This window comes from Hylaeus anthracinus, unplaced genomic scaffold (assembly GCF_026225885.1).
Source record: "Hylaeus anthracinus isolate JK02 unplaced genomic scaffold, UHH_iyHylAnth1.0_haploid 11994, whole genome shotgun sequence".
Classification (NCBI taxonomy): domain Eukaryota; kingdom Metazoa; phylum Arthropoda; class Insecta; order Hymenoptera; family Colletidae; genus Hylaeus; species Hylaeus anthracinus.
Window position 1 is genome coordinate 4,618,863 of NW_026534341.1, and position 13,232 is coordinate 4,632,094.

At 40.7% G+C, this 13,232-nt stretch overlaps 1 protein-coding gene across 2 annotated transcripts in view; it reads right to left on the reverse strand.

The window, feature by feature from the left end:
• The window catches only part of LOC128889070 (Krueppel-like factor 6), a 409,458-nt gene that overhangs the window by 23,622 nt on the left and 372,604 nt on the right, over positions 1 to 13,232 (reverse strand). For both annotated transcript variants that reach the window (XM_054146392.1, XM_054146393.1), the window contains one exon: positions 8,613 to 8,940. In XM_054146392.1, coding sequence (XP_054002367.1) covers positions 8,613 to 8,940 — 328 coding nt within the window. The remainder of the gene's footprint in view (positions 1 to 8,612; positions 8,941 to 13,232) is intronic.

Genomic DNA, 13,232 nt, shown 5'->3' on the forward strand with positions numbered 1-13,232 from the left:
ACATTTGCGACCGATTTTTCTTTTTTTTTTTTGGCTAACTTGCTATATCCCTAATTCGAAGTCTAAAAATATTACAAAATTTTGTATGTATGTGTGAATGTACGATATTTCAGACAACTATGTAAAGATACTTAACTATTGAAACAAAATGCTGCACTCATAGATGTATTGCTGGCTGTTTCCACTATACACCGTATCGAGAAATGATGGATTTCGTAGCGAGTTTATAAATGTTAAATAGGCATTGGAAATGTATGAAAGAAAGTTGAATCGATAATGTGCTTCTGCGCTTTCAAACAGGACCGAAGATAAATGAGAATTGTGACCCTTTTGCAAGAAGCCACGAGCAAATGCTTTTACGCAAATGACACGATATTAAAGGAACATCGTTAATTTTTTTCACTGTCGCGTAATATACTCGGCAAATTAAAATTAAACGTTCGCATCTGGGTATTTAATTACGCGTATGCATTAGACGTTTCTCATTGCTTAAGAACGATTTTTAAAACGGCCGCCATCTTTCATACTTTTTCTTGCGCGGACGCATTAAACGCGTCCATAAATCACTTGACTTTTTCACGTCAAAACATTTTGCGTAGCACTCTCGTGAATATCCATGAATCATTTGTCCCCTATAATAGATACCGTGACCGACGGGGTAAACGTTGATACTCCATTATGATTTGCAGTCGGCGCACGGACTTACGCGCGGGGTTCATTATAATTTTTCAAGATCTCGCCCCAAAGAACGGTTGACCGAAGAAACGCCGCGATTTCCGCTCGTTCGTTTCAGGAGAAACGATATTGCTTCCGTTCGGCGTCTCCAGGAACAAACCTCCTAAGCTTTCCTGAATTTTATTGGCCAGAACACTCGTGCCTATTCCACGTAAGCCGACACCGAAACATTAAGCCCATCGTCTATTGCAAAATTAGATATCGAAAAGGATCGCTGGTCAGGCATTTAGGCTTATTGACAATTCTTTTTCTTTCATATCAGTTACTTATAGTCGCATGAACCTCTTTAAAGGGATATTAGCGACTATAAAGAAGCTACTCGACTATAGATTACTATTCCTGAAAGAGGTTGGTTTTCTTCAAAAAGCGAACGTGTTGAAACACATTGGAGTGTTTCAAATTATCTTTTGCAGAAGAGGGATTGATATCGAAGAGCGATCTTTTTTTTCTTTAGCGAGAAATATTAATTGTCGTGTAAATGTTAGGTTTGTATTATATTTTTATGTATACTGATGCGTATATTGGTCTCTTTGAGGAAGTCTGTTGTTTCTGATGCAGTTCTGCATCTAGTTAGTGCTGAATCTGGTCTGATTTTGTGCTCTTGTATTTTGTTTTTTCTTGACTGTCTTCTTATATTAGGATGTATGTAGGATTGATTACAATCGACATCAAGGGATTAATTTACGGGGCGAGGAATAGCGAGCAGAATCGAGCTGATACTTTAGACTGCCACCGAAATGGCTGTCAGGAACGGGTTAGACGATTTCTCAGGATGATGTACGGCGGTTGTTCAACTTTGTCTTCGCCCGCTAAAAAGAAGCGAAAACACGTCGAACCGCAGTCGATCAATCTTATCCCGAAGCCATGCGAAACTCGTTCGGTGACCAAATTCGTACGCGTGCAGCCGATTGTTCCTCCATCGAAGTGCACACCGCTGTTAAAGGATATTTCGCGACATAAAACGTATCTAATGGGTGAAGAGAGTTGGTTACATCGAGTTGGAAGATTTAAGGGATCGATTAAGAAATTGGTTTCGTAGATCAGTGCTTTGCAAGTTCGTACATTTGAAAAATCGTGGACAGTATGTATTATTTATAATAAAAAAAAAAAATCAACTCCCCGTTACAAGAAAAATATTTTTTTAAACGAGAGTTATTGTACAGTACCGAACGAGGACACCTTTCTCGAACGTACAGTTACATACTGTCATGTATATTTTTTCAAAGAACCGTGTATATTTTACGCCTTCGACCAGGTGTTACCCCTTAAGGCGTCGCGATGGGCCGCGGCGGAATTTAAGGTGCCATAATTCTCCGAAGGAGAATATAACGGGTACCACGGTAAACAAAGTCGCGTATACGGACGAATTTCTATAAATTCGTTCTGGATATAAATTATGCGATCGCGACGGGACATGCTCCGGTCAAGCTCGTCCGCGCTCGAGGAATTCACGCTACTTGCAGTGGCGCATCGTAAGGGACCCAAAGCGAAATGGAATTTGGGGTTACCGTCTTTGAAAAGCAATCGATACAGGTCAAGAATATTTTCAAATTCATTTTCTTGTGACAAAACGAAGAACGTGCAGAACTTGCGAGAAATACAAGAACAATAGTTCAGAAAGAATACATCTGATGTCTAACATAATATGTTTAACCCCCCCCCCCCCTCTTCCTCTCCCCCCAGGGAAAGTTTCCAACACAATATTTTACTCTTTCGAGCACACAAACATTATACACAACCTTGGTAACATTATTTCTGAATAACGACGACGTTTTTGGACCATTGTTTTGGATAGTCTCTTTTGATCGTGGCTCTAGGCATGCCTCCTTTTTGTCGATAGGATTATGCGCCACTGCTACCGCGTCACTGTGCCCCGAGCTGGGGGAATTCGCGTTTCAGCTTGACCGGATAAAACAGCGTCAGTGCCCACTGACGCATCCCCAGTCGGGCTATATTTCATCGGAACGAAGCCCCAGCCTCGCACGCTTCGTGCCGTAAACCAGGCCCGCAGCTCGGTGTTTAAACTGGCATAAATCCGCTTCTACTCGCGATAATCCGACTCGCTCTTATCTCGATCTGCGTCCAACCGACGAAGAAACGCAACCCTCGTTCATCTCCACCCCCACCCCCCACCCCCCGTTGGCGCGCGATTTTCCGATCTTCGAGTCCACGCCGAACGTGCGTGTCACTTGGTATTCGAGCAGTCAAATTAATCGAGAGTCAGTTATTCTCTCGAGTTGATTGGTAACAAATAAATTTTCTGCTACAACATTCCCCACGAACGTAAACAATTAATCTTGTCCAGTACATTTTTCTCAACCGAGAATCAGAATTTGAAGTGCAGCAGATATCTCGAGAGAAATGTCGAGCTGCAATTCAAGCGATAACTATGTAGTAGAAGATGTAATACATGCATTGTAGCAAAAGGTCATCGTTTCTTTTATCGGTGTTTGCATTAGATAAGCGATAACAGAACATGTAAGTGTAAATAAATTAGAGAAAATACGAGGATTTGTTTTAGACATTTAAAAAAATTCTCATAAACAACGAATTCGCTATCCACGAACCAATTTTGAAGTGCGGAAATGTGGAATGTATTCTCATTTTTCTATCGGTAATTAAGGAGAGCACGTCGAAGGAAAGATATCGTAATACTCTATTACGTATAAGTGTCTTCGGATAAATTTGTTGCAATGCGTGAACGAAACATGATGTTAGTCTACGTATGCAAATGCTGATGTGAATAAAATTGTGTAAGGTTATCATGCGAGACAAACACATGGATAGAGAATCTATATAAAGTCTAGCCGTTTGATTATTTCGGCAGTGAGAGATACTGAACACACGGGAAACATGTCAACGATATTCGCCCTTTTCTTGGTCGTCATCGTGAGCTCGACCGCGTTTGGCCAAGATGCTGGTGAGTGTTTAACTTAAGAGAACTCGAGTTCCACAATTCTGTGCGATCTTTTGTGACGAACGTTCTTTCAAGATTAACGCTTATTTTCAATTTACTATTTGTTACGTTGTAGAAACAAATTGCATTCCCGGTAGAAGATATCACGATGGATGCAACACTTGCTTCTGTAGCGAAACTGGAGTACTAGAGTGCACTCGAATGGAATGCGTATCACTCGATCCTAAAACTGGCGAAGTTGTGACAACTCCAAGGAAAATGGTACTCGTAGAAGATGAGACGGAATAGGATGAATCAAGTTAATAACGTACCTGTGCAATTGTAATTTAATATAAAAGTCTACATTGTTGTGGATGTAATTCAACCAACCTGTTAATTGCCAGAGATTGTGTATTAATACCTACAGCCAAATATAAAGAACAATTGCGAGTGTACAATTCGATTTAAAAGTCCGGTGTTTGAAACTTAGGGCATATAAAGGTTAATAACATTGTTTGAATAGCAACGAACTTTCTTCATATTCAATTCGTTCTATTTTCATTACATCTAACTAGAGAAATCTAATTAAACACACAACCTTCAGAATCTGTGACCCTTGAACATGAATATCAACCAACAAAAAAGAAATTCTTGTTTAATATACAGTCAGTGTAATAAGTATTCGTACAGGAATCGGTTCAAAATAAAACTTCATATGTTTATTTTATTAATAAATTTTAGGGGAAGAAATAATAAATCATCAATCCTAGACATTTTTAGAGTAGATTTCGTGTAAATTAAAGTTTATTACTTCGAATGTTAACCTCCTATTTCTTATTAGTTTTATTTTAATTTGGTTGCTGTATGAATATTTCTTACACTGACTATATTTTGAATTCCACCAAGCATGGTAAAACCCTTGATTTAAAACTAGTCGTAGTTTTCTGATCACTGCTTATCAACGAACTTTTTTATCGCGAAATAAAAGTAGAAACATGACTTTGTACATGTTATTTGAGAGGGCCAACGTTACGTCATACCCAAAAAGGGCACGTCGAAGGAAAGATTACGTAATACTCGATTACGTATAAGGATCTTCGGATAAACATGTTGCAATGCGTGAACGAAACATGATGTTAGTCTACGTATGCAAATGATGATGTAAATAAAATTGTGTAAGGTTATCATGTGAGACAAACACATGGATAGAGAATCTATATAAAGTCTAGTCGTTTGATTATTTCGGCAGTGAGAGATACTGAACACACGGGAAACATGTCAACGATATTCGCCCTTTTCTTGGTCGTCATCGTGAGCTCTACCGCGTTTGGCCAAGATGCTGGTGAGTGTTTAACTTAAGAGAACTCGAGTTCCACAATTCTGTGCGATCTTTTATGACGAACGTTCTTTCAAGATTAAAGCTCATTTTCAATTTACTATTTGTTATACTGTAGAAACAAAATGCATTCCGGGAAGAAGCTATCACGATGGATGCAACACTTGCTTCTGTAGCGAAACTGGAGTACTAGGCTGCACTCTAATGGAATGTGTATCATTCGATCCTAAAACTGGCGAAGTTGTGACAACTCCAAGAAAACTGGTACTCATAGAAGATGAGAGTAAACAGGATGAATCAAGTTAATAACGTACCTGTGCAATTGTAATTTCATATAAGAGTCTATGTTGTTGTGGATGTAATTCAAGCAACCTGGTAATTGGTTTCTAACTGCCAGAGATGGCGTATTAATTTATACAGATGTGTGCGTGACGTAATGGGACTGAAAAGGTTGTGTCAGAAACGAAGAATAGATTTGGTGCTCGACGAATGATTTCTGAATCAGTATGGAAAATTATATAAAAATTGGAAATTTTTAATTGGACAATAAGGGCAATATATTTGATGGGTTAAATAAAGGGAACAACGCTGTTTAAGGAACAATCTCGTGTACAGATCTAGTTATTTCCACGGCACGAAATCCTTAGCTTTCTTCACAGATAGTCCTGCGAATCCTGATAATCCTAAAAAATTGCTGCGCAGTCATTTCCATAACATCGCGTTACAAATTTGAATCTCTAAAGTACAAATAGCTGTCTTCCTAGTACTCGTGCATCCTTCAGAAATACAATTCCTTCTCTTTATTTTTTAAGTTTAATTTATTTAAAGTCGCATCAACATCGCAGGTTATTGATTTCTATCTCGATAACAGAGTCGCGGACCGCAATACTTACTGGTGTCGAGACCTTACCCTCAAAAAAACGCTCACATACCTGTGAAAATTCTAGTAGCACGTTGAAAACATTTTACTTCTAATGTATTAAAATTAAACATTTTATTTCTAAAGGATACTCAACTACTAGGAAGGCAGCTGTTTGCGTTAGCGATGTTACGGAAACGATTACGCGGTAATTTTTTAGGTTTATATCCAATGAATAACCATCGATTCAAAGTACTGGCTTCCTAGTCATCGTGGATCCACTACCGAGATCATTCTACATTCTGCCTTGCATCCCAAAACAATTTCCATAATCGACCACGAATGCACGAGCCTATATTGTAAACGCAATGGAATAGCACCGGACTCTGTCGCGAACGTAAATAGTATCTGTCGTATTTCCTGATAATTCCGTAGAAGTGTTTCTAGCCTCTAAACATCCGCCGCGTGTCCCCGAATGGATCATTGTTTCAAAATGGAAGTAGTAAGCGCCTAGTTCGCTGGAAAGGCAAAGAAGGAACTGGAAAGTACATTTGTCGTGAAGTATTGCCGCAAGCTCGCGGCAGTTCCACCGCGGGGGGCCTCTGACATGCGGGTACCAATGTACCACGGTGCGTGTGCGAGTGCGTACTTCCTTGTATGTGGAAGTCGTCGACGTTGCACGTACATCGTGATGGGAACAGACAACCAACGGGCCGAGATTTATGCGAAACGCGATGTATAACTATCGGTTAACGGCACTGGGACACGAGAAGACGGTCCTCGATCCGTGGAGGTGGTGACGATTTCACGGTACACGTGATCCACGGACACGGAGGATCAGAAGGTGCCATCATTGGCGTCGATCAACCAAAACGGGTGAAAGTTGTGCAGAACTTTGGTACTCGGAACTCGGGAGTCCATGGGAGTTTGTTTAATAAATACCTGAACACACAGGGAATAAGTAAAATTTGTAAGATATGATATTTATTAATAACACTTTTTAGTTGGAATACTCATTGTGTCCAGATCGTAATGGACACCATGTATCTTTCGTCAATCTTATTGTGTTTAAACTCGAACCAAATGAAGCAGGTGGCACCGCGCCGGCGTTAATCTTCAGAAATAATAACCCAAGTAGAAGAAGTGAGTAATGGACAAACGCGTCAGTCAAATCGTACGCGTGCCCGAGTAATGTTCACGATTGATTTTCGGGACGAAGTATGCTATTGAAAAGAAAAATAGACATATAGCGTAGTAATTTTGCAAACAAAAAACACTTCTTTTTGATTAAATATCAAATGTCTTAATATGAGAATTTGTATTTTATAGTTAATTTTAGTGTCATATTTTTTCAAGCATTCTAGAATAATTGTCCACAAAAATACACCATAAATGAGTTGACAATAACAGGTGACAGAAAAGATTTGAAATTTTTTACCGCTGCTGCTAAATATACGAATCGAACCGCGCGAATACTATGTTTCTGAATATCGAACTCTGTCTCTGGCGATAATCGCTTATGCGTCGCGTCCTCGACAATGAAAAAGCCATTCGCGAGTGCACGAGAGCAAATTAAACGAGATTTACAGCGAGTGCACGATCTCGTCCTATTAACCCTGGGCGTGCTTATACATTCGATGAAATATGACGGCACGTAACCGTGGGCCCCGTGAACGAATGGCTGCGATGTCCTGCTGCTTTCCACCGATAGTAAACTGATAAAATAAAGGCAGTTCTCTCGTACACGTAAGACGTGGCCGTGACGCGTGAATTTGTAAACACGCTTGCCAGTATAATTACCCTCGATTTCTATTTTGTTACATTCCAAACCGTTCAACCGCCGAATACGATACTTAAGATGAAGGTGCGCAGCCAGGTAGCAGTCCGATTTTATTGCAATTGTACCGAAACGACGAAGAGGAATTTATTGCGACACTCGTGAAAAGAGAAACTTCGAGGAAAGGATTTCGTCAGGTTTTGATTATTAATAAGAATCCAAATGTACAGCATCTCTTCGGCGCGATGTTTGGTTGGTATTGACCGTATACGAAAACTTTGTTCGATAAATGCTTGGAGATAACTGCGGAAGGTTATCGACTTGGCGAGAAAAATGATACAGACATGTTACGTAAAGTCAGTTGATTGCTTGTGATTGTGCGCGTTGATCAAATTACTTTTTTCTTGGCTCTTAGCCAACAGTTCTGTAAGTTTTTCTTCGAGGAATCGGTATATCATTAACGGCGATGATTCATCTTTTTTTTTTTCTACGATTTGTGTTCCTTGGTATTCTACCTTTGATTATCTTATATGTAAAGAATGTCATTGACCAGCGGTTGTTTTCTGATCACTAGGAATATTGTTATTGTAAAACAGCCAACTCGATTAGGTGTAAAGTACCACAATGAATGTAAGTACTGTTGCTGTCAATTGAGTATTAATTCATTCATTTCTAAAATCAAACGGCCAATGTGAAAATCAAATCCTGTTTAACACGAGAAGGAATGGTTGAATACATTTGAAATCTTACTGGAAATCAAATTGTTCCACTATGATAACTCATGTTTTCTATAATAAAAATTAATTATTAATATTAATTATTATTAATTTCTAACAACATAGACGGTTGCTGCTCCCATAAACATTGATATTTATCAAGCTAGTGCAATTTTATAGTCACTAATGGATGTGTCTGGTGGACGAACCACGAACAACCAAATAAATCGCAATTAATTCATTTCCAGAATTAACGCGGTATCCGAATGCTTGGTTGAAAGGGTGGTACTTACAAGGACGTTTCCTTTATCCTCTGCAATGCGAGGAGGGCCGCCGAGGAGGACACGAAGACAGGATCGAGCGGTTCCATCATGCAGACCGACACGTCTCTGTCCCTTTCTCTGTCCCTCTGCCTCTCCCTGTCGCGTTCTCGATCCTTTTCTCGATCTCGTGGCTCCCTTTCCCTGATCCCTGATTCTCTTTCCTGCTGCCGTTCCCTGCGCTCATTCTCCGTACTCCTTTCGCGCACCCTCTCGCGTTCTCGTTCCCTGTGTCTCTCCCGAGCTCGCTCGTGATCCCTCTCCCACGCTGATTCTCCGATTGCCGGTAGTGGCGGTGTCACTGGAAGCAAAAAATGCCACGGGGAATATTAATTCACAGTTTTCTTATTCATTCATGTACCAAATACCTTTATCGCATTATAACGAAAAGAAAATGGAAGGGTTTAGTCCTGATGGTTTTGTATTAACTTCTTCACGCCCTTGGCCACGTGTGTGGACGTTTTGTTTTTTATAATTATAATTACTGTTGGTAATAAAAAGGACAAATGTTTGATAATAACGTATTCACTACAGAATCCATCGACAAGAGGAGTAAAAATTGTATGGTTTGAATATTAGTTAAGGAGATAAGAAAAGAGCGAAGAAAAATCGTCCCTGAAGAGGTTCAATTCGGGCAGGTGGAAATTATAGGCTAATGAGCGTATACGGACTGTGTCGACTCGCCATCGAGTTTCACGATTCTCATCAAAGCCACTCAGGTGAACGTCGCGACAAAGAGTAGAAGCACGTGGCTGGTACCGATGCAGTTTTTCACAGCGCGTGCTCTCGCCGCCTGTGAAACGATTGAACTTTCAGGTCAATTTTCTGGAACCTTGAGAAACATCCAGTGGTACCCGGTTGGCTCGTAGACCTACTCGGTTCATAACGGGAGATTTACGACGAGGTTGCGCGGGCATCGAGGCAGGTCGAAGGGGCTCGTGCATTTAAATAAAGCGCGTTGGAAAAACGCGGCTCGATAACGGCTCGTTATTCGTTTCGATCGACACTCTTAACAGCTTTATCTGCCATTGGGAAAAATGGTAACGTTTACGCAGGACTATATACGTCGTTCGCGAGATGATAATCTACTATCGCGTGAAATATATTAAATTAACAAGCAGCTCTAACGAGGGTTCTTTCCATACTGGCTTGCCGATGCATCGAATTTACACCGTGTGCATCCGTCGCTGCACTCGACGGATTAACGATCTGTCGAATGTTTACCTTCACGCGGTCCGACGAAGTTACGAAACGAACGTGAGATTAAAACCGCGGCGATGCTTAATAATATTCCCGTTGGTCGGTTAATTAAGACTAACCTGTGTATTCATTCAATTTATTTCCATTCAGATCATCAACGCGCGCCACAAATCGCTAGATTTTGTTTAGATTTCTCTACGACCTCTCGCCACGCTGATAAATGTCAAGCTTCGTTTTATTATGTATCCTCGTAACATTCACTCTATTTCTTTTGGCACGCAGTAGTGACTCTCGAAATGCAAGATCATCAACCGTCAATTGCAAGGCATTAAGAATCGCGCTCTCTCTAGCGCAAGTAATTATTGTTTTGGGTCAAGACGATGTGCAAGAAGTGCTAGAATGAAGTTTCTCTTTCAGTATAAACTGTTCTAGAATTGCAGAAACTGCAAGTTTTAATCATAATTAATGCGTTCACGTGTTAAATTAATTCTTAGGATTCATGTTTAGAACAGCTTACATCGTGTTTGTAAACAATGAAGAGTTATAATTAACCTTTTGCACTCGAGAGATGACCGTCGATCGCTAGGTTTGACAGAGTAAATCAACGAGCAATAATGTTTGTTTAGGTTTAATTTCTTTAGAACTCGAAGTGCCAAAATGATTGTCGGTGAGGCAAAGGTGACCTGATTCTCAAATCTCAGATTAGAGATCTCATTTTCGAAGTCGATGTAAACTTAGCATTCGTGGCAATAGAACGCTAAGAAAACATCTCGAGTGCAAAGAGTTAATTCACGTTGTATATTATAACATTTATGGTGTTTGCTAATCTGAAAAACAGAAAATATGCATGGATAAATATTTATAGTATATATTTACATATGTATATTGGTTGTGATATTAATATATTATATCCTCCTTTGTTGTATGTCCTCCGATCTCATCGCGGGACATACAACGTAGCAGAAGGAAGAATTTCTACTACAGAAACGAGTGATGGAAGGCCTCGTCGATTATCTCTTCGTCTCTAGCATAGTCGGAGTAAAGTCGTCGGGTTACTAGACGGAGCAATATAATTTGCATCGCCAAACAGATATTTTTCGAGGACCTTCGACCCCGTGGTACCGCGGTCCACTTGGCTGCCCTTCTCGCGACCCACGGCCGACAAGCATGTTAAACGTCCGTGACATTACTATCACTAATTAATACGCGGGCGGCAGTCAATAGATTCGCGATCGATCGACGCTGCACACGGGATTAGAAGACGCCGCGAGCGTCGAGACGGCGGATTAACTTTTGACCGGGCTCGTTCCATCTGCGCGTCTTTCACTTGATTATCGAAGTCGCCGCCTCGATCGCCTCGTAATCGATGTAAAATTGTAATTTCCAGGCTTACCTCGTTACGTGGTAATGGCTCGTTTGCCAGTAAACGCTCGTAATTAGTGCCGCGTAATTTCGAGATACACGAAATCGCAGCGGTATCGTTGCTCGCAATTTGTTCCAGCTCGTCGGGGGACGGCAAGATCGTCTCTCACGAATCGTTCGGGATCGTACGCCAACCGACCAGAGCAGTTTTATCGTCACGTAACGTGATATTTGAAAATTGGAGCCACATTTTCCCTGTTTTCTCTGATTAGGATTTTTACGTTTCAGGGTAGCGGGTTTGGAAACAGTCGAGGAGGATAAATGATGCCGATCGAGGTAGAGGAGGTAGTCTTTGTAAACAGAAACCTCAAAAGTAACTGTTTTTGATCATTGATTTGTTTAATTTGGGGATAGACCTCCTTAAGAAATATTTAACAAATGTTAATCCCATGCAAATAGGTAGATGTTATTGAAGAAATCGTTAGTAAAGCTTGTAGAATAATATTCACACTTGTACATTTACTTAATAAATTTTGCGAGGAACAAGTTGCACACTCACCCATCTAGCCTTAACTTTTATGAACAGTATAACAAAAGTGACCGTGTTCAAAATTTTTATATACCGGTGGTTGAAAGCTTAACTTGTCTTTTACAGCTATAACAAACCTGTTTTTCTTTCCTCAAATTGAACATTGTAAGTGGACAATTAACAATACAGATTTCTGTATGTAAATACTGGAACTAAAAGGTCTGCAGATAGGCTTCGAAATGAAAGTTCGAGATTTCTATTCGTAACAGGGTTACTAGTCGAGCTTCGGGCAGATAGAGATCACGTAACATTCTTCCCAGTTCTCGAAGGGAACCGAGAAACACGCACACAGTTCAAAATAACAGGATTAAGAGGTAATCGATTTCGGCGAGAGACATGGCGTTCGTGGCAGCACGAGGAACAACACGGAACATTGCGTAACGCAGCGCACGCACGCGAACCTCTCGGTTCCTCGTGAATCAACGACTCGAAGATTTATGCAAACAGCTATTGTGGCTCGCCGCACGCCAGCAGAAACGCGCTCGACCCGACCACGAAGATGCATTGACAGAGAAAACGAACCTCGCCTCTGTTTCGTGAATTTAACGAATCGAGATGGAGATCAATTTTCAATCGAAGTAGAAGACTGATCAAAACATTAAATTTTTTTAAAGATATTTTAAAATCGAGGTGTTATGCAGCATTCTTCGGATTTAATGTTTAGTTGTGGATTTCTTGTCTTTTTTTTTTTTTTAAATAGTAGGGACAAAGTAATTTTTTAAGACAAAATAATACACAAGCTAAATAAGTTTGGTACACTTCTTTGTAAAATCAAACTTGTATCAAACGAATGCATTTAGTAAAATATTTGATACCTTCTATATACTTCTATATGCTGTACGCTATTAAATTACCGTTATTCTCCCAGTTTTAAGTTTTTGCATAATTCATTGAAAATACTCGCGGTTTCCGTAATGGATATTCGCCACAAGTTAACCACGCGTCGGGGGGTTAATTGAATCGTAGACCCGTATTTACACCAACCTTTCAATTCGCGGCGTCGTAAATAGCCGATTGACACCGCGCGCGCGCCTCGCCATGAGCCTCGATTCACGTTATTTCGCCAGCTATCGGTTGATCCGTTTCCTCGAAAAGCTCGAACCGATCTTGTAATAACAACCGAGCGGATCACTATAATCGCGTAACACTCGGGGCACGGCGCGCTTCCTCCGAAAGTTTCAGGCCCCGTCCACGGTTAATAACGATAATCGTATCGCGTCGCGTTCCTGGAACGTTTTCCGCGTGGCGGGAACGCGATGAAAATTTCAATGTAAAAGCTCCGGCGATTACAGATACGGATCTCTCGAATCCCGACGATCGTCTCTCTTATCGATGCGAGGAGATCTTAGGGGAGACTCCAGCGGCCGATCGTCGTCCAATCGTATCGAGGAATCATTATGAATACAGTCGGTTGGTCCCGGGACGCATTCTAGCCGCGCGGT